This window comes from Ovis aries, chromosome 6 (genome assembly GCF_016772045.2).
Source record: "Ovis aries strain OAR_USU_Benz2616 breed Rambouillet chromosome 6, ARS-UI_Ramb_v3.0, whole genome shotgun sequence".
Lineage (NCBI taxonomy): Eukaryota > Metazoa > Chordata > Mammalia > Artiodactyla > Bovidae > Ovis > Ovis aries.
In genome coordinates, this window is record NC_056059.1 from 102,414,733 (window position 1) to 102,440,479 (window position 25,747).

The 25,747-nt window shown below is 41.5% G+C and overlaps 2 protein-coding genes across 22 annotated transcripts in view; one reads left to right on the forward strand and one right to left on the reverse strand.

The window, feature by feature from the left end:
- PTPN13 (protein tyrosine phosphatase non-receptor type 13) overlaps positions 1 to 1,626 on the forward strand; it is a 226,989-nt gene extending 225,363 nt beyond the window's left edge. For all 21 annotated transcript variants that reach the window (XM_012180310.4, XM_012180312.4, XM_042251610.2 and 18 more), the window contains one exon: positions 969 to 1,626. In XM_012180310.4, coding sequence (XP_012035700.2) covers positions 969 to 1,064 — 96 coding nt within the window. In that variant the 3' untranslated portion in view covers positions 1,065 to 1,626. The remainder of the gene's footprint in view (positions 1 to 968) is intronic.
- Positions 1,627 to 16,173: 14,547 nt separating this feature from the next.
- Positions 16,174 to 25,747, reverse strand: part of SLC10A6 (solute carrier family 10 member 6) — a 39,790-nt gene continuing 30,216 nt past the window's right edge. The window contains exons 6-8 of the mRNA XM_042251612.2: positions 20,366 to 20,523; positions 18,856 to 19,066; positions 16,174 to 18,600 (exon numbers count right to left, since the gene is read on the reverse strand). Coding sequence (XP_042107546.1) covers positions 18,591 to 18,600; positions 18,856 to 19,066; positions 20,366 to 20,523 — 379 coding nt within the window. The 3' untranslated portion in view covers positions 16,174 to 18,590. The remainder of the gene's footprint in view (positions 18,601 to 18,855; positions 19,067 to 20,365; positions 20,524 to 25,747) is intronic.

The following is a 25,747-nucleotide window of genomic DNA, read 5'->3' on the forward strand; positions in this document are numbered from 1 at the left end:
GATATTTATTAAGTGCCTACTATATTGCCAGGCACTCTTCTAGGCGCTTGGAGCATGTCAGTGAATAACATGAATAACAAAGCTCTTCTAGTGGAAGATCTTCCAGAATAAAAGATCTTCTAGTGGATGGTGATGAGCAAGGCAGATAATAAATCCATTAACTGTACCCAGTTATGATATACGTTATAAGATCTTTGAAAGTGGTAAGTGCTTTAGAAGGAAAAAGAGTGGAGTAGAGGATGAGTCATGGAAGGTTGGGTGATATTTTACACAGAGTGGTACCACTGAGGATATAACCCCTTGAGCAAAGATGTGAAGGACGTGAAGCAGGTGGTCACGCGGATGTCTGGGAGAAAGAATCTTTCAGGTGGACAGAACCACCTTCGAAGAGGCCCATGATGGGAGTTTGTCTTCTGTGTTCAAGAGTAGTCACAACCAGTGTGGCTGAGGCAGAGGGGGCAGGAGGGGAGGTGTGAGAGGAGGTGATGGGGCCAGAGCTTGGGGCTTCCCCCTGAGTGAGATGGGGCCATCACAGGATTGTCAGTATGGAATGACATGAGCTAACTCCCCTCTTAAAGGACCACTCCAGCTGCTGTGCTAGAACAAGATGTGCTTTGGGGAGGAGGGTGTGGGGTTAGAAACCGGAGGACCGTGAGTATCACTAAAGCACAAAAAAGAGAGGTGGCCCTCCCATCAGAGACAACTTGAGTTAGCACTCACCCCGCCCCCCCACCCCAAGGCTTCTTCCTTCCACATTTTGTCAGTCGGGTTTCTCTTTCTTGTCATTTTCATGACACTGCACAATTCTGTATCCTGCTTTTACTTTCAACCTTATAACACAGCTTTTCCATATTTTCAAAATTACTCAAACATTGCTTCCAACAGTGGTGAAGCTATTTATCATATATTCACACTATACAGCTAAAGTCTGCTCTCCCTGTCTCCTTTTTTTTTTTTTTTTGCTCTAGGATCAATATATTTTCTGCTATCAAGTCATCCTTTATGTCCTGACACGTCTTCAAGCTGAAGAAGAGCAAAAAGAGCAGCCCCAGCCTCTGAAATGACATGAGAAGAATAGCCTTCTGGATGTCTGTCCATTTCTTTGCTCTCTACTTAAAGGCCACAGGACAGCAAGTCCATGCTTATTCTCCTCTACCTTAGAGGGGCATTCTTAATAACAGTAAATAACAGTGACATGCTGTATTTTTACAGCTGCTTCAGTCTGTGATAAGTATCAGAGGTCTTTTAACACTAACTGAATAATGCAGATCTTAGGGATGAATAAGGCAGCATTTGATTATAGACATATCGAGTCTATTTTTCACGCACCAATCTTGTTTATAGCAAAATTATTTTCCAGTATTTTTTTTAAAAAACTAGAGCTATTTTATAGGGGATACTTGAAGCCAGTATTTAAGCTTTAAATGACAGTAATATTGGCATAGAAAAAAAAAGGTAGCAAACGTTCATTATATCAATTTCTAATGTTTACTATCTAGAACTTCCTGTAATATATTTATATACTTTTCCATGAAAATAGAATACCAAATATGTTTGTAACTGCATCATGTTATACACCCGCTCACTTTGTAAATAAAAATACACCTTAAAATGAACAAGCCAAAAGTGTGTGCAGACAAGTTTCACATTTTCAGTGTGCTGTTTTTTTAACAACATCTAGGACCATGTGAAGGCAGGAACTTCTAGACTCCAACTTCCCATCTTCCCATTTGATCCCAGTCATGCCAACCTCAGAGACTGGGAGTACTGTTGGAATCCCTGGAGATATGCAGACTCTGACGTGAGGGTCAGGTACTGACTAACTGTGGCTAAGAAATTCATTCTCCCTTCCTGCCTCCACCCCATAAGCCTAATTGATACCTGAATCAGAATTTTCAAGTCCTAGTTGTTGCAAAACTCAGAATATCTTGCTGACAAGGCGTAATGAAAGAAAACAGTATTACGCTTCCTGGGAGGTTGATATTGATTCTGCCTGAAGGAAACAGCTTCCCAGGCGGTGCTAGTGGAAAAGAACCTGCCTGCCAGTGTAGGAGACGTGAGAGACTCGGGTTTGATACCTGAATTGGCAAGATCCCCCTGGAGGGAAAGCATAGCAACCCACTCCAGTATTCTTGCCTGAAGAATCTCATGGACAGAGAAGCCTGGCAGGCTACAGTCCACAGGGTCGCCAAAAGTCAGACACGACTGAAGCAACTTAGCATGCCCCACAAAGGAAAGAGATGGGCTTTGAAGAACCCACTTCGATTCTCAGTACCAAACATGTTTCACTAACTCCCAGTTCTGACAGCATTCCTCCACTCTGCCATGAATGATGCCATCCCAAGACCCTGGAAACTGCTTGGTTCCTCCTCATAGGATTGACCAATTCTGAGCTAATTAATTGGAATGTCTGATCTTACCCAAGATCTCCTGAGAACTACTCTGAAGAGCTGAGGCTATTTAAAGGCAGAAGACAACATCAGGAAATGCACAAAAGTCCACAGGGAAGTGGCTGACTCCTCACCAGGCAGCAGGTTTGAGTCCTACCTCAGAAGTGGCAGGACTACCCTGGTGACTCAGACGGTAAAGAATCTGCCTGCAATGCAGGAAATCCAGGTTCGAGCCCTGAGTCAGGAAGATCCCTTGGAGAAGGGAGTGCAACCCATTCCAATATTCTTCCCTGGTGAATCCCATGGACAGTGGAGCCTGGTGAGCTACAGTCCATGGGGTCACAAAGAGTCCTGAAAGTGAACACTTTCAGTTCACCTTCGCTTTTCAGAAGTAGCTCTGAATCTAGCAAGAGAAGCATACTTCATCACCATCATTCCCACTGCCATCAGAGCAGTTTCTACAGATTGGGTTATAGCAAAGGATTTGGAGTTGAGGGGCGGGGTGGGGGTGGGGGTGGGGTTCTGTTGCTTTAAAAGCTATTTGGAAACTCCTCTGAGTGGGCTGGAATCCTGAGACCTTGTTTTCCTGTCATAGCACAGGAAATGAGGCCAGCGGGGCTCCGGGAGCCAGAACAGCTGGAGGTGATTAGCTCCCATCCGAAGTCCACAGAGATGGGTGGGGGAAAGCTGGAGAAGGATGCTTTTTCTGGAAAGAACGTAGCTAGGAAATGCAAACTGGAGGAAGAAAATGTGAGTTTCTCTTTAGGAACCCTGAATGGAAACTTCGTCATAGTAAACATGTTACTGCCCTCATCTGGAACGTGGCTCCACTACCAGAGTGCGGGGAACCTTTGGCTAGGGCCGCACTGGTTAGAAAGCATGCCGAGGCCACAGAGCTAGGGTGGCACACGGAGGCACTCAGCAAACGAATGAATAAATACAACTCGGCTCCTAACGCGCGTTAGACGGCTAAGTACTAGAACACGCACAGCCATACAGAATGGCTCAAACACAACAGAAGTTTCTCTAAGAGTTCTGGATAGGCGAAGAGCTCAGCAGGCTGCCTCTCCTCCCTCCAGTTGGTAGGAGCCCAGGCCGATGGAGTTTCTATAATCAACACAGAGTTTCCAAGGTCATCGTGAGAATCATCTCCATACCCCCAGCCAGAAAAGGGGGAAAGACTATGGAGGGATGCCTATGGGGGATCTTTCAAGCTGGGCAGCCTGGAAGCAAAGCACATTACTGCCACTCATTCTATCAGCAAGAACTGGTCAGTGTCCCTGAGCACAAAGAAGCTGGGAAGTGAGTTGGCTGAGCAGCTGATCCCAGCGACAAGACAACTCTACACAAAAGAAGGAGAAGCATAAGTAGTGATGAAATCTATCTATAAAACTGAACTGAAGTTGCATATTCTAAAAAATATATCTTAGTACGGTCCTGAGCACTGTAAGATTGGATGTATCACTTCTGTCCCTAATTTGGTATATGCATTAGAAATATTTCTGTATCATGATAAAAAGGAGAGAAATGGTTATTGAGAAAAGGTCAGATGTTCATATCTGTGGTTCCAGATCGCCTGTTAGATCTCTTGGTTTTAAAATGTCTAGTTATCTAAATGCAATGTGATACATCCAAGAAATTAACAACTCACAAAAGCTGCCCTTCAGCCAGATATCTTGATAGTGAAAGAATGTGTTCCCATTTTAAATAATTCAAGGTATTTTGTTATGGTTGAGATAAATGTAACAAATTATGCATTGACCTGCATAATATTTTAAAGTCAATTTAACTTTTAATATATCACTTTGGAGTTGCACTTGACTGCAACCAGCCAAAAACTAAATCAACAGGCTTACACAATTTAGAGATTTCTTTCTTTAAGAAAACAAGTTCAGAAGTAGACAGTTGCCGGGCTTGATTCTACAGTGTGATAATGTCAGATGGAGTCCCATTTGTTGATTTTTGGTTTTGTTCCCCTTGCCTGAGGACACATATCCCAAACATTGCTAAGACCAGTGTCAAAAAACATACCACCTATGTTTTCTTCTGGAAGCTTTATGATTTCAGGTCGTCTTTGTTGTTATTGTTGTTCAGTCACTAAGCTGTGTCTGACTCTTTGTGATCCCATGAAGTGCAGCATGCCTATCCAGCTTCCCTATCCTTCACTATCTCCCGGAGTTTGCTCAGGTTCATGTCCATTGAGTTGGTGATGCTATCTAACCATTTCATCCTCTGCCTCCCTTTCCCCTTTTGCTTTCAGTCTTCCCCAGCATCAGGGTCTTTTCCAGAGAGTCAACTATTCACATCAGGTGGCCAAAGTATTGAAGCTTCAGCTTCAGCGTCAGTCCTTCCAATGAATATTCAGGGTTGACCTACTTTAGGGTTGACCTACTTTAGGATTGTCTGGTTTGATTTCCTTGCAGTCCAAGGGACTCTGAAGCGTCATCTCCAGCACCACAATTTGAAAGCATCAATTCTCTGGCATTCACCCTTCTTTGTGGTCCAACTCACATCCATACACGACCACTGGAAAAACCATAGCTTTGACTAGACGGACCTTTGTCAGCAGTTATGTCTCTGCTTTTTAATATGCTGTCTAGGTTTGTCATAGCTTTTCTTCCAAGGAGCAAGCGTCTTTTAATTTCATGGCTGCAGTCCTGTCTGCAGTAATTTTGGAGCCCAAGAAAAATGGCACCCCACTCCAGTACTCTTGCCTGGAAAATCCCATGGACAGAGGACCCTGGTAGGCTGCAGTCCATGGGGTCGCTAAGAGTCGGACACGACTGAGTGACTTCACTTTCACTTTTCACTTTGATGCACTGGAGAAGGAGATGGCAACCCACTTCCACTTTTTCAGTGTTCTTGCCTGGAGAATCCCAGAGACGGGGGAGCCTGGTGGGCTGCCGTCTATGGGGTCGCACAGAGCTGGACATGACTGAAGCGACTTAGCAGCAGCAGCAGCAAGAAAATAAGATCTGTTACAATTTTTTCTCCCCTTCTCTTTGCCATGAAGTGATGGGACCGGCTGCCATGACCTTAGTTTTTATTTTTATTTTTTTAAATTTAATTTTATTTTTTTACTTTACCATACTGTATTGGTTTTGCCATACACTGACATGAATCCACCACAGGTGTACAACCTTGAGTTCCCAACCCTGAACCCCCCTCTCACCTCCCTCCCCATATCATCTCTCTGGGTCATCCCAGTGCACCAGCCCCAAGCATCCTGTATCCTGTATCAAACCTAGACTAGCAATTCGTTTCTTACATGATAATATACATGTTTCAATGCCATTCTCCCAAATCATCCCACCCTCTCCCTCTCTCACAGAGTCCAAAAGTCTGTTCTTTACATCTGTGTCTCTTTTGCTGTCTCGCATACAGGGTTATCATTACCATCTTTCTAAATTCCACATATATGTGTTAGTATACTGTATTGGTGTTTTTCTTTCTGGCTTACTTCACTCTGTATAATCGGCTCCAGTTTCATCCACCTCATTAGAACTGATTCAAATGTATTCTTTCTGATGGCTAATACTCCATTCTGTCTATGTACCACAGCTTTCTTATCCATTCATCTGCTGATGGACATCTAGGTTGCTTCCATGTCCTGGCTATTATAAACAGTGCTGCGATGAACATTGGGGTACACGTGTCTCTTTCAATTCTGGTTTCCTCAGTGTGTATGCCCAGCAGTGGGATTGCTGGGTCATAAGGCAGTTCTATTTCCAGTTTTTAAGGAATCTCCACACTGTTCTCCATAGTGGCTGTACTAGTTTGCATTCCCACCAACAGTGTAGGAGGGTTCCCTTTCTCCACACCCTCTCCAGCATTTATTGCTTGTAGACTTTTAGATCGAAGCCATTCTGACTGGTGTGAAATGGTACCTCATTGTGGTCTTAATTTGCATTTCTCTGATAATGAGTGATGTTGAACATCTTTTCATGTATTTATTAGCCATCCGTATGTCTTCTTTGGAGAAATGTCTATTTAATTCTTTGGCCCATTTTTTGATTGGGTCATTTATTTTTCTGGAATTGAGCTGCATAAGTTGCTTGTATATTTTTGAGATTAGTTGTTTGTCAGTTGCTTCATTTGCTATTATTTTCTCCCATTCCAAAGGCTGTCTTTTCACCTTGCTTATATTTTCCTTTGTTGTGCAGAAGCTTTTAATTTTAATTAGATCCCATTTGTTTATTTTTGCTTTTATTTCCAGTATTCTGGGAGGTGGATCATAAAGAATCCTGCTATGATTTATGTCAGAGAGTGTTTTGCCTATGTTCTCCTCTAGGAGTTTTATAGTTTCTGGTCTTACATTTAGATCTTTAATCCATTTTGAATTTATTTTTATGAATGGTGTTAGAAAGTGTTCTAGTTTCATTCTTTCACAAGTGGTTGACCAGTTTTCCCAGCACCACTTGTTAAAGAGATTGTCTTTAATCCATTGTATATTCTTGCCTCCTTTGTCGAAGATATGGTGTCTACAGGTGTGTGGATTTATCTCTGGGCTTTCTATTTTGTTCCATTGATCTATATATGTGCTCTGATTGCTGTGGCCAAAACTTCCAGAACTATGTTGAATAGTAGCGGTGAAAGTGGGCACCCTTGTCTTGTTCCTGAATTTAGGGGAAATGCTTTCAATTTTTCACCATTGAGGATAATGTTTGCTGTGGGTTTGTCATATATAGCTTTTATTATGTTGAGGAATGTTAAAGCTTAACATTCAGAAAATGAATATCATGGCATCTGGTCCCATCACTTCATGGGAAATAGATGGGGAAACAGTGTCAGACTTTTATTTTGGGGGCTCCAAAATCACTGCAGATGGTGACTGCAGCCATGAAATTAAAAGACGCTTACTCCTTGGAAGAAAAGTTATGACCAACCTAGATAGCATATTCAAAAGCAGATACATTACTTTGCCGACTAAGGTCCGTCTAGTCAAGGCTATGGTTTTTCCAGTAGTCATGTATGGATGTGAGAGTTGGACTGTGAAGAAGGCTGAGCACCAAAGAATTGATGCTTTTGAACTGTGGTGTTGGAGAAGACTCTTGAGAGTCCCTTGGACTGCAGGGAGATCCAACCAGTCCATTCTGAAGGAGATCAACCCTGGGATTTCTTTGGAAGGAATGATGCTAAAGCTGAAACTCCAGTACTCTGGCCACCTCATGCAAAGAGTTGACTCATTGGAAAAGCCTTTGATGCTGGGAGGGACTGTGGGCAGGAGAAGAAGGGGACGACCAAGGATGAGATGGCCGGATGGCATCACTGACTCGATGGACGCGAGTCTGAGTGAACTCCGGGAGTTGGTGATGGACAGGGAGGCCTGGCGTGCTGCAATTCATGGGGTCGCAAAGAGTCAGACACGACTGAGCGACTGAACTGAACTGAACTGAATGTTCCTTCTATTCCTGCTTTCTGGAGAGTTTTTATCATAAATGGATGTTGAATTTTGTCAAAGGCTTTCTCTGCATCTATTAAGATAATCTTATGGCTTTTATTTTTCAATTTGTTAATGTGTTGAATTACATTCATTGATTTGCAGATATTGAAGAATCCTTGCATCCCTGGGATAAAGCCCACTTGGTCATGGTGTATGATCTTTTTAATGTGTTGCTGGATTCTGATTGCTAGAATTTTGTTGAGTATTTTTGCATCTATGTTCATCAGTGATATTGGCCTGTAGTTTTCTTTTCTTGTGGCATCTTTGTCAGGTTTTGGTATTAGGGTGATGGTGGCCTCATAGAATGAGTTTGGAAGTTTACCTTCCTTTGCAATTTTCTGGAAAAGTTTGAGTAGGATAGGTGTTAGCTCTTCTCGAAATTTTTGGTAGAATTCAGCGGTGAAGCCATCTGGTCCTGGGCTTTTGTTTGCTGGAAGATTTCTGATTACAGTTTCAATTTCCGTGCTTGTGATGGGTCTGTTAAGATTTTCTATTTCTTCCTGGTTCAGTTTTGGAAAGTTGTACTTTTCTAAGAATTTGTCCATTTCTTCCACGTTGTCCATTTTATTGGCATATAATTGCTGATAGTAGTCTCTTATGATCCTTTGTATTTCTGTGTTGTCTGTTGTGATCTCTCCATTTTCATTTCTAATTTTATTGATTTGATTTTTCTCCCTTTGTTTCTTGATGAGTCTGGCTAATGGCTTGTCAATATTATTTATCCTTTCAAAGAACCAGCTTTTGGCTTTGTTGATTTTGCTATGGTCTCTTTTGTTTCTTTTGCACTTATTTCTGCCCTAATTTTTAAGATTTCTTTCCTTCTACTAACCCTGGGGTTCTCCATTTCTTCCTTTTCTAGTTGCTTTATGTGTAGAGGTAGGTTATTTATTTGACTTTTTCTTCTTTCTTGAGGTATGCCTGTATTGCTATGAACTTTCCCCTTAGCACTGCTTTTATAGTGTCCCACAGGTTTTGGGTCATTGTGTTTTCATTTTCATTTGTTTCTATGCATTTTTTTATTTCTTTTTTGATTTCTTCTGTGATTTGTTGGTTATTCAGCAGTGTGCTGTTCAGCCTCCATATGTTGGAATTTTTAATAGTTTTTCTCCTGTAATTGGGAGAGGGCAATGGCACCCCACTCGAGTACTCTTGCCTGGAGAATCCCATGGATGAAGGAGCCTGGTAGGCTGCAGTCCATGGGGTCGCTAAGAGTCGGACATGACTGAGCGACTTCACTTTCACTTTTCACTTTCATGCATTGGAGAGGGAAATGGCAGCCCACTCCAGTGTTCTTGCCTGGAGAATCCCAGAGACGGGGGAGCCTGGTGGGCTGCCATCTATGGGGTCACACACAGTCGGACACGACTGAAGCGACTTAGCAGCAGCAGCAGCAGCAGCAGCTCCTGTAATTGAGATCTAATCTTAATGTATTATGGTCAGAAAAGATGCTTGGAATGATTTAAATTTTTTTGAATTTATCAAGGCTAGATCTGTGGCCCAGGATGTGATCTATCCTGGAGAAGGTTCCATGAGCACTTGAGAAAAGGTGAAATTCATTGTTGTAGGGTGAAATGTCATATAGTTATCAATTAGGTCCAACTGGTCTATTGTATCATTTAAAGTTTGTGTTTCTTTGTTAATTTTCTGTTTAGTTGATCTATCCATAGGTGTGAGTGGGATATTAAAGTCTCCCACTATTATTGTGTTATTGTTAATTTCCCCTTTCATACTTCTTAGCATTTGCCTTACATATTGCGGTGCTCCTATGTTGGGTGCATATATATTTATAATTGTTATATCTTCTTCTTGGATTGTTCCTTTGATCATTATGTATTGGCCTTCTTTGTCTCTTTTCACACCCTTTGTTTTAAAGTCTATTTTATCTGATATGAGTATAGCTACTCCTGCTTTCTTTTGATCTCTATTTGCATGGAATATCTTTTTCCAGCCCTTCACTTTCAGTCTGTATGTGTCCCTTGTTTTGAGGTGGGTCTCTTGTAGACAACATATATAAGGGTCTTGTTTTTGTATCCATTCAGCCAGTCTTTGTCTTTTGGTTGGGGCATTCAACCCATTTACTTTTAAGGTAATTATTGATAAGTATGATCCCATTGCCATTTACTTTATTGTTTTGGGTTCGGATTTTTACACCCTTTTTGTGTTTCCTGTCTAGAGAAGATCCTTTAGCATTTGTTGGAGAGCTGGTTTGGTGGTGCTGAATTCTGTCAGCTTTTGCTTGTCTGTAAAGCTTTTGATTTCTCCTTCATATTTGAATGCGATCCTTGCTGGGTACAGTAATCTGGGCTGTAGGTTATTTTCTTTCATCACTTTAAGTATGTCTTGCCATTCCCTCCTAGCCTGAAGAGTTTCTACCGAAAGATCAGCTGTTATCCTTATGGGAATCCCCTTGTGTGTTATTTGTTGTTTTTCCCTTGCTGCTTTTAATATTTGTTCTTTATGTTTGATCTTTGTTAATTTGATTAATATGTGTCTTGGGGTGTTTCACCTTGGGTTTATCCTGTTTGGGACTCTCTGGGTTTGTTGGACTTGGGTGATTATTTGCTTCCCCATATTAGGGAAGTTTTCAACTATTATCTCAAGTATTTTCTCATGGTCTTTCTTTTTGTCTTCTTCTTCTGGGACTCCTATATTTCGAATGTTGGAGTGTTTCATATTGTCCCAGAGGTCTCTGAGATTGTCCTCATTTCTTTTAATTCGTTTTTCTTTTTTCCTCTCTGATTCATTTATTTCTACCATTCTATCTTCTATTTCACTAATCCTATCTTCTGCCTCTGTTATTCTATTTGTTGCCTCCAGAATGTTTCTGATCTCATTTATTGCATTATTCATTATCTATTGACTCTTTTTTATTTCTTCTAGGTCCTTGTTAAACCTTTCTTGCACCTTCTCAATCCTTGTCTCCAGACTATTTATCTGTGATTCCATTTTGATTTCAAGATTTTGGATCATTTTCACTATCATTATTTGGAATTCTTTATCAGGTAGATTCCGTATCTCTTCCTCTTTTGTTTGGTTTGGTGGGCATTTATCCTGTTCCTTTACCTGCTGGGTATTCCTCTGTCTCTTCATCTTGGTTATATTACTGCGTTTGGGGTGGCCTTTCTGTATTCTGGCAGTTTATGGAGTTCTCTTTATTATGGAGTTTCCTCACTGTGGATGGGGTTGTATCAGTGGCTTGTCAGTTAGGGAAGCTTGTGTCAGAGTTCTGGTGGCTGGAGCTGGATTTCTTCTCTCTGGAGTGCAATGAAGTGTCCAGTAATGAGTTATGAGATGTCAGTGGTTTTGGAGTAACTTGAGCTGCCTGTATATTGAAGCTCAGGGGTGTGTTCCTGTGTTGCTGGAGAATTTGCGTGGTATGTCTTGCTCTGGAACTTGTTGGCCCTTGGGTGGTGCTTGGTTTCAGTGTAGGTATAGAGGTGTTTGATGAGCTCCTGTCAATTAATGTTCCCTGGAGTCAGGAGTTTTCTGATGTTCTCAGGATTTGGACTTAAGCCTCCTGCTTCTGGTTTTCAGTCTTATTTTTACAGTAGCCTCAAGACTTCTCCATCTATATAGCACTGATGATAAAACATCTAGGTTAGAGATGAAAAGTTTCTCCACATTGAGGGACACCCAGAGAGGTTCACTGAGTTACATGGAGAAGAGAAGAGGGAGGGGGAAGTTAGAGGTGACTGGAATGAGATGAGGTGGGATCAGAAGAGGAGAGAGCAAGCTAGCCAGTAATCACTTCCTTATGTGCGCTCCACTGTCTGGACTGCTCAGAGATTTTCACGGAATTATACAGAGAAGAGAAGAGGCAGGAAGGAGACAGAGGTGGCCAGGGGGGTAAAAGAGGGAAATGAAAAGGAGAGAGACAGATCCAGCCAGTAGACAGTTCCCTAAGTGTTCTCCACCGTCTGGAACACACAGAGATTCACAGAGTTGGGTAGAGAAGAGAAGGGGAGGGAGGAGACAGAGGCAACCTGGTGGAGAAAAAGGAGAGTCCAAAGGAGGAGAGAGCAGTCAAGCCAGTAATCTCGTTCTCAAGTAAAAATGGGTACTGAAGATTGGGTTTTTAAAGGTACAAAATTGATAACAAATACCAAAAAGCAAAGATTAAAAATCTAGAGTAGAGGTTGGATTTTCAAAAATACAATATTAAATAAAAGAATGAATGAAAAAATTTTAAAAAGTCATAAGAATTATTAAAAAAACAACAACAACCACAGAAAAATATATATATGGCGTTTGCTTTAAGAACTTAAAAATTTAAAAATGTTAAAATTTTTTTAAAAAGAAAAAACAAAAAAGGAATGATCGTGAAAATCGTAAAGGTATATCTGGGACTTTCTCTGGTGGTGGTGTGGGCAGTGTGGGGTCAGTTCATTTTTGGATAGTTCCTTGGTCTGGCTTATATTCTTAAGATCTATACTTCCAAGGTGGTTCCCTCTGTTTTAGCTTCTTCTGTTTGCTGGTCTCTTCAGTGTCTGTTTTCTGCCCTGACACAAGGGGGATGGTGGTGAACACTTTTTTTTTTTTTAGGCTCACTTGTTCAGTCATGCTGTGGGGAGGGAGGGACACTGCAAACAAATAACACTGGCGTGTGCTCGCAGTGTCTCAGCCCTGCTGGGCCTGTCCCCGCTCACAGCGCACACAGCTCAGGTCTAGGTTGCTCCGCTGGGAACCGTCTGAGGCTGGCCCTGGGCTGCATGCACCTCCCTGGTCTAAGCTGCTCAGGCTCAGGCACTCAGGTAGTCCTCAGAGGCGCAGACTCAGTTGGGCCTGCGCTTTGTGCCCTTCCCAGGACCGAGCAGTGTTTGGCGAGTGCAGTCACTGCAACTTATCGCCTTTCCCATCCCTGCTGCTCAGTTTTCTGAGTGTACAACTGGCGCCCCTTCTTAGGCAGATGATGACTGTCCAGAACCCCAAGAAGTCTTGGTTAGCAAAGAAGCTTGCTTGCAGTTTGGAAGTTAATGTCCCTCTGGGGCTGCAATTGCCCCCTTCTGGCCCTTCCAGCTCTGGCTGCCTGTCACCAGAGGGGGATGGTCTGCAGCGGGCTAATTCTGTTCCATCCTTTGTTCTGTGTGTGGTCCTGGTGGTGTCTTATGTTAGAGCTTTTTGCGTGGTAGCTATCCCACAGTCTGGTTTGCTAACCCAAGTTAGTTCACTCTGGTTACGCTCAGGGCATTTCGGCCTGATTCTTAAAAAGCACTGCAGCCCACGCCTCCCTGCCCAGCCCTGCTTGCTAGTGGCGGATGCAGGCGTCTGCGCTGCTTCTCTGCTGGGGGAGTTACCGCTAGGCTCATAATCTGTTGCTTTTAATTATTTATTTATTTTTCCACCCTGTTATGTTGGCCTCTATGCTTCCAAGGCTTGCCACAGACTCGGCAGCGAGAGTGTTTCCTGGTGTTTGGAAACTTCTCTCTTTTTAAGACTCCCTTCCTGTGACAGAGCTCCCTCCCTACCTCTTTTGTCCCTTTTTTCCGTCTATTTTTTCCTACCTGTTTTTGAAGACAATGATCTGCTTTTCTGGGTGCCTGAGGTCCTCTGCCAGCATTCAGAAGTTGTTTTGTGAAGTTTACTCAGCGTTGAAATGTTCTTTTGATGAATTTGTGAGGGAGAAAGTGGTCTCCCCGTCCTATTCCTCTGCCATCTTAGGACCGCTCTCCATGATCTTAGTTTTTAGAATGTTGAGATTTAAGCCAGCTTTTTCACTCTTCTATTTCACCCTCAAGAGGCTCTTAGTTCCTGTTCACTATGTTGGGTACATATATATTTACAATTGTTACATCTTTATGTTGGATTGATATCTTATGTAACATTATGTAATGCGCTTCTCTGTTACAATCTTTGTTTTAAAGTCTGTCCTGTTTGATATAAGCACTGGTGTCCCAGCTTTCTGCTGTTTTCCACCCCTCACTTTCAGTCTGTGTGTGTCTCTAGATCTGCAGTGAGTCTCTTCTAGGCAGCGTATATGTGTGTCTTTTTTTTTTTTTTAATCCATTTAGTCACTTTGTGGTAATTAGTAATAGGTATATACTTATTGGCATTTTGTTCATTGTTTCTGATTGTTTTGAAGCTCTATTTTGTTTTGTTTGTTTTTACTGCACTGTGCAAATGTGGAATCCTAGTTCCCCAGTCAGGTATTGAACCATGTCCCCCTGCAGTGAAAGTGTGGAGTCTTAATCACTGGCGTATTCCCACCAGGGAAGTCCTGTTCCTTCATCTTTTACTCTCCTCCCTTATGATTTGATGATTATCTTTAGTGTTATGTTTGGGCTCCTTTCTCTTCTGTGTGTGTACATTTAAGTTGATTTCTTAAGTTCAAGTGCATTGGTAACAACCCTGCATTTTTGTTCCCTCTCCCCACATTTCATGTGTTTGACATATTTTACATCTTTTTATGTATCCACAATAACCAGTTATTTTAGAGACAGATGATTTTACTACTTTTGTCTTTTACCTTTCCTACTAGCTTTATAAGTGATCTACCTTTATGTATATTTGTCTTTACCAATGAGACTTCTTCTTTCACAATTTTCATACTTCTACTGATGGCCTTTTCTTTTCCACTTAGAGACATCTCTTTAACGTTTCTTATACAGTTGATTTAGTTGTGCTGAACTCTCTTAGCTTTTGCTTCTCTGTAAAATTCTTTCTCCTTCAAACCCAAATGATAGCCTTGTTGGGTAGGGTATTCTTGGTGCACATTTTTTTCTGTCACTTTGAATATATCATGTTACTCCCATCTGGCCTGCAGTCTACTAAAAAGTCAGCTGATAATCTTATAGGAATTTCCTTGTGCATAACTAGTTGCTTTTCCCTCGCCTCTTTTAAAGTCTCACTTCATCTTTAATTTTTGCCATTTTAATTACAATGTGTCTTAATGTGGTTCTCTTTCGTAGGTGTATCTTGTTTGGGACTCTGTGATTCCTGGACCTGAATGTCTGTTTCTTTTCCCAGATTAGGGAAATATTCAGCTATTATGTCTTCAAGTATGTTCTCTGCCCCCTTCTCTCTCATTCTGTGACCCTTATACTGTAAATGTTAGTATGCTTGATGTTGTCCTGGAGGCCTCTTAAACTGATTTTTGTTTTTTTCAGCTTGAGTGATTTCCTCTGCTGCCTTCTAGTTCATGGATCCATTCCTCCATATCATCTAATCACTGTTGATTCCTTCTATGGTATATGTTTATTTCTTTTATTGTAGTCTCCAGCTCTGTTTGGTTCTTTATATTTTCTAGCTCTCTGTTAAACTTCTCACTGTGTTCATCCATTTTTCTTTTTTTTTCAATGTTTATTTATTTGGCTGTGCCAGGTCTTAGTTTCAGTATGTGGGGTCTTTGCTATTCACTGAGGCATGTGAAATCCTTGGTTACAGCATGTGGAATCCAGTTCTCTGACCAGGGATTGAACCCAGGCCCCCTGCATTGGGAGCATGGAATACAGTGTCTTAGCCACTGACCCACCAGGGAAGTCCCCATCCATTTTTCTCTTGAATTTGTTTTGCATCTTGATAATCATGACCTTAAACTCTGTTGGGTAAATTGCTTATCTCCACTTAGTTTTTCTGAGATTTTGGTCTTGTTCCTCATTTGGAACATATTCTTCTGTCTTTTCATTGACTTAATTCTCTCATTTGCATTAGGTAGGTAGGTTATGTTTCCCAATCTTAGAAAAGTGCCTTATGTAGAAGACACATTATGGGCCTCAGCAGTACACTCCCTCTGGTCACCAGAGCTATATGCTCTAGGCATTCACCTTATGTTGGCTGCATGGGCCCGTTTTTGTTTTTGTTTTTGTTTTTTTAATGGCAGGGCTGACTGCACTGGGCACATTGTTGGGCAAGGCTAGTCCTGGCCCTGTTCCTGCCAGGCCCTGCCTAGTGCAGTGGCTTTAGGCCCACTGGTTGGTACCATTGGGTCCCAGTGTAGTTGACTGCACAGCCAAAGACGGTCAGCCAGGGCCAACCCACTGGTAGACTGGTCAGGGTCTCAGGGCAGCCCACTGCAGACCCCAGGCAGTCCCAGGGGTGATTCCAACCCACTGGTGGGTAGGATAACATCCTTTTTAAGAAAGGAGACTGAACCTTGCTCAAGATTGTCCAAATAACAGCTGGGATTCAATTCTAGGACTGCCTGACAACAACCCGTTCTAGCTCTTTAAGTGTGTTACAATAAATAGCCCTGGTAAAGCCCAGGTTCTTCCCACTACACTCTGCTGTCTCAGCTGCCCACCTGGGTCTTTTCCAGACACAGAGCTGACTCATTCTGCTTAACATTTCTCTGCACTCCCCACTTCTGAACTTCATAGGGGCCCTGCTTTTATGAACACGTGATTATTTAGATCAGTTAGAATACAATTTATTCAGTTAGAGCTTTTGTTTAGTTACATTCTTTTTAAAGATAATGCCCAACCTCTTGGACAACTTTTTTTTTCCATATTTATTTTATTTATTTGGCTGTGTTGGGTCTTAGTTGCAGCATGCAGGATCTTTCAGTCGCCACGTACAAGCTCTTAGCTGCAGCATGTGGAATCTAGTTCCCCGACCAGGGATCAAACCCCCAGCCTCCTGCATTGGGAGCACAGTCTTAGCCGCTGGACCACCAGGGAAGTCTCAACTTGACTATTTCTGTTTCCTCTCAATAACGTGTTTACATACCATCTCTGGAGATGGCAATCATCCAGTGTGACTACTTTCAAACCCTTACATTGATTTCTGTTGCTTCTGTCTTAAAGGATGGCTTTTGATGTACTTGTCTCCAGACCTGTCCTGATGGTGGTAAACACTGATCGTGCAGTTACTACTTGGAGAATGGAACATGGGAATTTACCATTTTCTGTTAGGTGCCTATGTAGACAAATGATTTAATCCCTTTCTTTTGGATCCTTTCAAACTCATGGTAATGCTCATTTTGGAACTGGGGATCTCTGAACATCCAATTCTGCTATGTTAACTGCAGTAGTTGAGAATTAATAATCATGTCACAACTGTGTGTACTTCCTTTCCATATAAATATACTTGTGATACCTAATATGTCTCTTTCTGTACTACCATGAAGATGTCCTTAATTGGGAAAATACCATAATAACCATTGACATTATATATATAACCTATAAGTTCTCAGGTATAGTTACAAAATAAAATTGTAAAGCACTAATCTCAGACAATATGTTTTTACACATTTCACAATTTACAAATAATTTTAAAATGGAGCCAAACAGATCCCAATAAAACACAGTAATAGACAGTTATACAATACAAGTGGCATTTCATATCAGTAGAGAAAAGACTGATTCAGTATATTAAGACAATTAATTAGATTTTTAACATAGCATAGAAAAAATAGAATAAATATGTACATATTTAGTCAATAAAAGTAATAGAAAATATAGGAAATATTTTTAATAATGTTAGAGGAGAAGGGTGGGTTTTATCTACTGCCAGACAGTATACACGGCAGCTAGTAAATATGTTGACCCCAAAAAAAACTCCCTGAAAAGGGGCCACATACATTCATGAAAAAGGGATCCTTTTACAATTCATGATCCACACAAAGATATAAATATTCTAACATTTGATAGATATTAAGGTCAAAAAACAATTTTGAAAGACTAGTAAAGCTGAACATATGAAACTTCCATACAGCAAAAGACATTATACAAAACTAAGAGACAAAAGAAGCGTAAAATATTGACAAAACATAGGGCAAAGAGTCATTGTCCACCATGTGTTAAAATTTATCAATCAAAAAGGAAAAAATACAACAGAAAAGCCGGCAAAGGATATGAACACGCACTCATGAAAAATACTCTGCTTCACTCAATTTTAACAATGCAATTTTAAATAAGATATTTTCACAAAGCAGAGCGATCATTCTTAAGATGAATGTGGCTGTGGGAAACCAGACACACTCAGGCACTGCTGGTACAATGTTGCCAGAGAGCTCTCTGCCCAGCATTTTAATGTGCAATCAGCCTGGCAATTCAAGTCTAGAAAATGATCTTACAGAAATACTGGCATGGAGACACAGGTGTTTGTAATAGCACTGTAATACCAAGAAGTTGAAAGCTGTCTAAATGTCCTTGAATAAGAATTGGTGAAATAATTACAATCCTTCCATACACTAGAATACTTCTATGAAGCTACTGTTCTAAAGAATGAGGTAGGTCAACACAGACTGACATGTAAAGATGCTCTGTAATATAGTGTTGGTTTTTGCTGTTCAGTCACTAAGTCATGTCCAACTCTGCAATCCCATGGACCACAGCACCCCAGGCTCCCCTGTCCTTCACCATCTCCTGGAGTTTGCTCAAACTCATGTCCATTGAGTTAGTGATTAATCATTTAGTGATTTATGAAACAGTATACATGGAATACACTTTTTAAATTGTATATCTCATAAATCTATATATTAGAAGAATAAACATGTGGCTATCTCTAGGGAGTAAAAATATTACCCTCAAGGGTTCATTAGATTCCCTCTAGGGAATGTAATGTAATCCCTCGTATTACATCTATAAATCTAAGAGGATTTTCAAGCCCTTAAAAAACAATCAGCATTTGAGAAAAGACCCCATTTTTATAAGAGCTGTATGCTTTCTCCCCACTATCCCAAAGCACTTGCCCAAAGTCAAGAAGTCAAGTGGGTCCAGACTCTGTACTTAACTTGCAGTGTGAGGTGACATCTCTATCCAGAGGCTTAACTCTTGTGAGATTAAAATTCACAGCTTGATGACTTCATGTAACGGTGGGAATCACTCTTCACTGTACGGGAGACAAGAACACACATAGCAACTAGTAAACATGTTGTGTAAACCCCCAAAGGAAGAACCAGAAATAGGCAGAACATATTCTCCAAGGGGATCCTATGACAACTCACAATCCACACAAAAATATAAATATGTTAACATCACACACAAACATTCCCATAAGCCCTGCCAACAGAATTCACTCATCAGCTCTGCACAGTCTACTGGCCGCTGAGGAAGGCAAGGAGTAGTCAAACCAACAAGCCCCTACTTGGCATGTGAGATGTCACCAGTTGGCGTCGGAGCCCCATGGAGATCCATGGGTCCTGATGGCCCAGGACTTAGAGTGGCTTCTTCATTCATCTCCAAGAAAGCAGTGGTCTCTTTGGAAGAAGTGGATTTCTTCCTACGGCGGGCTTCTTGACAACCTGGCTTCTCGTTTCCATGTTTGTTCTTCAATCTCCTCTTGTACATCTTATATGCTAAATGTTAAAGCACACCAGTATTTAAAAATCACTTTGGCAAAGACTATAATTTGCTAACATTGTACACGGGTCAAAACTTTGGGGGTTTGTTTGCTTTGGATCACGTATGTTATAAACACATGGGGAAAAAGAGGAAGAAGAGAAAACTAGAACAAAATAATTCAGTGTATCAGGATGCTATTTCTGTCTGGAATGAAACTTCTGTGATTGAGACGCTCAGCAGATTGCTGACAACGCATCCATACATCCATCTATCTGTCCGTTCATCCAGTCAGTCATTCATTCAGTTAGTCAGCAACTCCCGTGGATTGCTTACTATGGATCAGGTGCTCCCCTGGTGCTTTTGTGACTGGGAATGGACCAAGCATATTCCTTCAAAATCAGTCTCACCATGAGACGTTATTAAAATTTGGATCTAAGACCAGGGTTTTACTCTTCTAGAATATATCTTGTGGAAAATTAAACCCTGGTGTTCCTTATACTGATTATTCTATCAGTAATCAGTATATAATCAGTTATATCAGTAATATTTGAGTCTTTTCAAATTCGTTCTGTGACAACAATAAAAAAAAATTTAAATGGCTAAGATCAATCTATCAATCTATATATTTTAAATTTAACTTCTGTGAACCTGTATAATGATAGGGATAGGTAAGCACATATGTGCTGTGCTGTGCTTAGTTGCTCAGTCATGTCCGACTCCTTGCAACCTCTGGACTGTAGCCTGCCAGGCTCCTCTGTCCATGGGACTCTCCAGGCATGAATATTGCAGTGGGTTGCCATGCCTTCCTCCAGGGGATCTTCTCAACCCAGGGATCAAACCTGGGTTTCCCACATTGCAAGCAGATTCTTTACCTGTCTGAGCCACCAGGGAAGCCCAAGGACATATATGTATATGTTTTTAAAAAATACACGTGTATGCATTATATTTCACAGCCATTTGGCACAATTCTTAGTCACAGAAGCACTGTGAAATAACATTTGGAATATTTCTTAATAAAACATAACAAATGTCATTTTTGAGATTAAATAATTGCTCATGGACAGTTCTGAGAGTGCATTGTTTTTTGCAAAGCATATTGGTTTATAAGCTCACTTTACAGTATTTTTTTTAATATTTTCCTGTGAAACTTCCACCTGTAGCACAGGATCTCGTTTACACATTTTATGTTCCCTAGAAATGTCACGCTGAAAATGTATCACAAGGGCAGTCCATGTCGATTCATGTTGAAAAAGGAGTTTGTGAACTGCGTGAACAATTTTCAGTCAAGCCTACTCACTGGGGGCTTTACGTACCAGCAACCATGAGAAACCCATCCAGCATCTGGAAAAGTCCATAGGCCAATGTGAAGTTAAATATCTGGGCCAGTTGCTCTGCAGTGAAGGATAACTGCAGCATGGTTAAGCACATCTGAACATTCTGAGTTCCAGTTTCTAAAGAAATTGTCCTGCACCTACCAAGACAAAAATTGTATGCACCAGCAATAAGGACTATACAAAAATCTTCTCTTGTGTATAGTAATAAATGCAAGCCATGAGCTGAGACTACTAAAAATGCTTCAATAATTATTTGCTGAGTACCTACTCTGTAGTTGGTCTCTTAAGAAGCACCTCTTGAATGCTTCCCCCGGGAATCTGGGTGAAAAGACAAGATACACAGAAACAACACACAACCAAGCATGATGACGGGTCAGGGAGATGGTGTAGAAATTCACCAGTAAATTAGAGACAGCTTCACAGAAGGGTGGGATTAAAGGGTGGAAAGAGAGAAAGAGGCGTTTAATGTGGGAAAATGGTTGTTTGGGGACAGGTATGAGTGTGGCCTGGTCAGTAAGCACTGCTTGTGCTCTATGCCAGCCTGTGGGAAGTGAAGGACGAGGAGGTGAGGATGGAAAATTGAGTCAGAGACAAAACAGCGTAAACTAAAGAATCTGCCTGCCAATGCAGGAGACTCAGCCTCCATCCCTGGGTGGGGGAAATCCCCTAGAGAAGGAAATGGCAACCCACTCCAGGATTCTGGCCTACAAAATCCCATGGGCAGAGGAGCCTGGCAAGCTACAGCCTATGGGGTCGCAAAGAGTCGGACACGACTCAGCAACTAAACAGCGAAATAAATGACACTTGAAAATAAACAGGGCTTCTCCAGTGTCTCAGTGAAGAATCTGCCTGCCAGTGCAGGAGAAGTGGGTTCGATCCCTGCGTCAGGAAGATCCCACGTACTGCGGGACAACTAAGCCTGTGAGTCACGACTACTGAGCCAGCGCTTTAGAGCCCAGGAGCCACAACTGCTGAAACCCACTCCCCCCAGAGTCTGTGCTCCACAACAAGGGAACCCACCACGCTGAGAAGCCCATGCTCCGCAACGAGAGAGTAGCCCTCAAGGCAACGAAGACCCAGCATGGCCAAATAAAGAAATACAATTATTTTTCTAAAAAAGAAACATAAAAATCCTATGTGAAAACAAAATGCCTGCAATGAAGTCTTTGGCGAAAGGCTTTAGTAATAAGTTTTGTGTACTTTTCTCTGTTTGATTTGTTTTCAAAGGAAGAGAGGAAGAAAGGAAGAGCAGGAAGGAGAAAAAAGAAAAATCTAGGCAGGACCTTGGAGGCTGGGTTAGGCAGTTTCATCTTTTCCAATTTCCAAAGGGCGCCTTGAGGTTTTCACAGATGGCAGAAGAGAGGACAAAGGCATTTGATAAGGCAGCGCCTCGACACAAACTGGCTTCCCAGGTGGCTGTAGTGGCAAAGAACCTGCCTGCCAATTCAGGAGACTTAGAGACAAGGGTTCAATCCCTGGGTCCGGAAGATCCCCTGGAGAAGGGCACGGCAACTCACTCCAGTATTCTTGTTTGGAGAATCCCATGGACAGAGGACCCTGGTGGGCTGTGGTCCATGGAGTTGCAAAGAATCGAACATGATGGATGCGACTTAGTACGCTATGCAAACTGGACTGAGATGTGAAGGTAACAAGGGTGTGTAATGTGGGAGTAAACCTATTATCACTAGTACAGGGCAAATTCAGTGGCCCTGATTTTATTTCTAATTATCCTGTTCCTTGTTATGCTTTCTCCAGATTACTCTCACTTCTTTCAAAGACCTTGTCCATAACTTGACATGATTAAGCTACACAGCTGTACCTCACACCTGGACCATTCACAAAGCAAATACAGTATCTCAGTCCTGATGTTTCTCAAGCCATCAAGTGTGGAAAAAAAAAACCAGACTGTTGACTACACTCTGCCATAGGAATCCTTCTCTCCAGACTCAACTATATTTCAAATCCTCAACAGTCTGTGTTCCTAAGGACAGTCAGCCCATGGATTCAACCAACCTCAGATCAAAAATATTTTGGAAAAGAAAAATTCTGCAAGGTTTCTAAAAGCAAAACTTGAACTTGCCTTGCAGGCAACTATTTATATAGCATTTACATTGTATTAGGTACTATAAGTAATCTAGAGACAAGTATATGGAAGATGTGCGTGCGTGCTCAGTGACTAAGTTGTATCCAAGTCTTTTGCAATCTCATGGACTGTAACCCACCAGGCTCCTCTGTCCATGGGATTTCTCAAGCAAAAATACTGGAGGGGGTTGCCATGCCCTCCTCCAGGGGATATTCCCGACCCAGGAATTGAACCCGCGTTTCCTGTACTGCAGGCGGATCCCTTACCATTGAGCCACCTGGGAAGACCTATGGAAGATGTACATAGGTTAAACGCAAATACTGTGTTCTTTTATATAAGGAAGTTGAGCATCCTTGGAGTCTGGTATCTTCAGGGGATCTTGGAACCAGCCCCCTGCAGATAGGGCTGTACTGACCTTGTAAATAAACCCAGGTCCGAATCTTAACTCCGCCACATTCTGGTTCTATGAACTGGGTCAGGTTACTTCTCCAAAGGATTTGCTCATCTGTAGAATGGGTAACCAAGAGTATCTACCTCTTAGACTTGCAGCAGGAAGTAAATGAGATACACTTGGCAGAGCCTCACCAAGGATTTGGTACCATCCGGAATGTTTCCCAAGTAGACAAAAATGTAAAGCGATTAAAAATCTCCCACTTCATGTTTTTAAATACATATATATGTCTATTCTGTTTCTTGAATAAAATTTTACCAAGGATCAAAAGAAGAAACCCTAGAATTTAAATGGAAAGATCTACATATCACAGTGGATTTCATCTTAAACTGACAATGTGCTGTGCTAAGTTGCCTCAGTCGTGTCTGACTCTTTGTAACCCTATGGACAGTAGCCTGCCAGGCTCCTCTGTCCATGGAATTCTCCAGGCAAGAATACTGGAGTGGGTTGCCATTACCTACTCCAAGGGATCTTCCCGACCCAGGGATCAAACCCATGTCACTCTCCTCTCCTGCATTGGCAGGCAGATTCTTTACCACTAGCACCACCTGGGAATCCCCAACAATGTTTAGGTTGTAAACAAAGTACCAGTTAACATGAAAAAAAAAAAAAAATTCCCAAATGTCACTTTGGGAATTTAACGGCACAATTTATTTTTCAATAATACTTTTCTGATTTTAAAAGTAGTACATATTCATTATTCATCAAAAAAATTAGATAATATATCAAGGAAATATTAAGAAACTAAAATTACTCTCCATCCACTACTCAAAATTAAACACTTTTCATAGTGGTGGTTTAGTCACTCAGTTGTGTCCGACTCTTTGAGAGCCCATGAACTATAGCCTGCCTTCCAAGCTCTGCTGACCATGGAATTTTCCAGGCAAGAATACTGGAGTGGGTTGCCATTTCCTTCTCCAGGGGATCTTCCTAACCCAGGGACCAAAACCCATTTCTCCTGCATTGCAGGCGGTCTCCTGCATTGTAGGCAGATTCTTTACTGACTGAGCCATGAGGGAAGCCAGAATATTTATTCGTTTATGTGTCTGCACAGAATTTTAGTAGTGACATGCAAACTTTAGGCTGCAGCTTGTAGGATCTAGTTCCCTGGCCAGGGATTGAACCCAGGCCCTCTGCATTGGGAGTGAGGAGTATTAGCCACTGGACAACCAGGGAAGTCCAATTAGCCTATGGTATATTTCGTCCAGTATTTTTCTAAGCATAAAATTCTTCTATTTTCTTCTACAAATGGGAATCAAAATGCATATTGTTTCCTGCTCTTTTTAAACTTATTTATAGTATTTTCCAAAAGCATTAAATGGATGAATTATAGTACTCACATAGACACAGTCATGAATTAAATATCTCTCTTTTGTCAGATATTTAAACTGTCTCTATTTTTTATATTCACACATAACACTGCAATTAATATCCTTGCACATCAGTATTTGTGTATTTATCTGATTTGCTAGCTTAAGGACAGATTTCTAGAAATAAAGTCACTGAATTAATAGCTATAAATATTTATAAGGCTGTTGATATGACTAAATAGCCTTCCAGAGAGTTTGTGCCAAATTATGTTCCAGCCAACACTGTATGATAATGTTCATCTCATCGACAGGCAAAACAGTATGGAGTGTTATCATTTATAATATTTTATAATGTTTATCTCATGTAAGGATGGGCATGATAAAGGCCAGAAATGGTAAGGACCTAACAGAAGCAGAAGAGATTAAGAAGAGGGGGCAAGAATACACAGAAGAACTATACAAAAAAATCTTAATTACCCAAATAACCACAATGGTATGGTCACTCACCTAGAACCTGACATCCTGGAATGTGAAATCAAGTGGACCTTAGGAAGCACTACTACTCTTAAAGCTAATAGAGGTGATGGAATTCCAGTTGAAGCTATTTAAAATCCTAAAAGATGATGCTGTTAAAGTGCTGCACTTTATGTGAGCAAATTTGGAAAACTCAGCAGTGGCCACTGGGTCAGTTTTCATTCCAATCCCAAAGAACTACTGCTAAGTCACTTCAGCCGTGTCCGACTCTGTGCGACCCCGTAGACAGCAGCCCACCAGGCTCCCCCATCTCTGGGATTCTCCAGGCAAGAACACTGGAGTGGGTTGCCATTTCCTTCTCCAATGCATGAAAGTGAAAAGTGAAAGGGAAGTCGCTCAGTCGTGTCCAACCCTCAGCGACCCCATGGACTGCAGCCTACCAGGCTCCTCCGTCCATGGGATTTTCCAGGCAAGAGTACTGGAGTGGGGTGCCATTGCCTTCTCCAATCCCAAAGAAAGACAATGCCAAAAAATGTTCAAACCATACAATTGCACTCATTTTACATGCTAGCAAGGTTATGTTCAAAATCCTTCAAGCTTGGCTTCAGTAGTATATGAATCAAGAACTTCCAGGTGTACAAGCTGGATTCAGAAAAGGCAGAGAAGCCAGAGATCAATTTGCCAACATTCACTGGATCACAGAAAAAGAAAGAGAATTCCAGAAAAAAAGGCTACTTCTGTTTCACTGACTATACTAAAACTTTTGACTGTGTGGATCACAACCAACTGGAAAATTCTTTAAGAGATGGGAATACCAGACCACCTTACCTGCCTCCTGAGAAACCTGTATGTAGGTCAAGAAGCAACAGTTAGGACCAGATATGGAATAATGAAATGGTTCAAAGTTGGGAAAGGAATATGACAAGGCTGTATATTTTCACCCTGCTTATTTAACTTATATGCAGAGTACATCATGTGAAATGCCTGACTGGGTGAATCACAAGCTGGAATCATGATTGCCAGGAGAAATTTCAACAACTTCA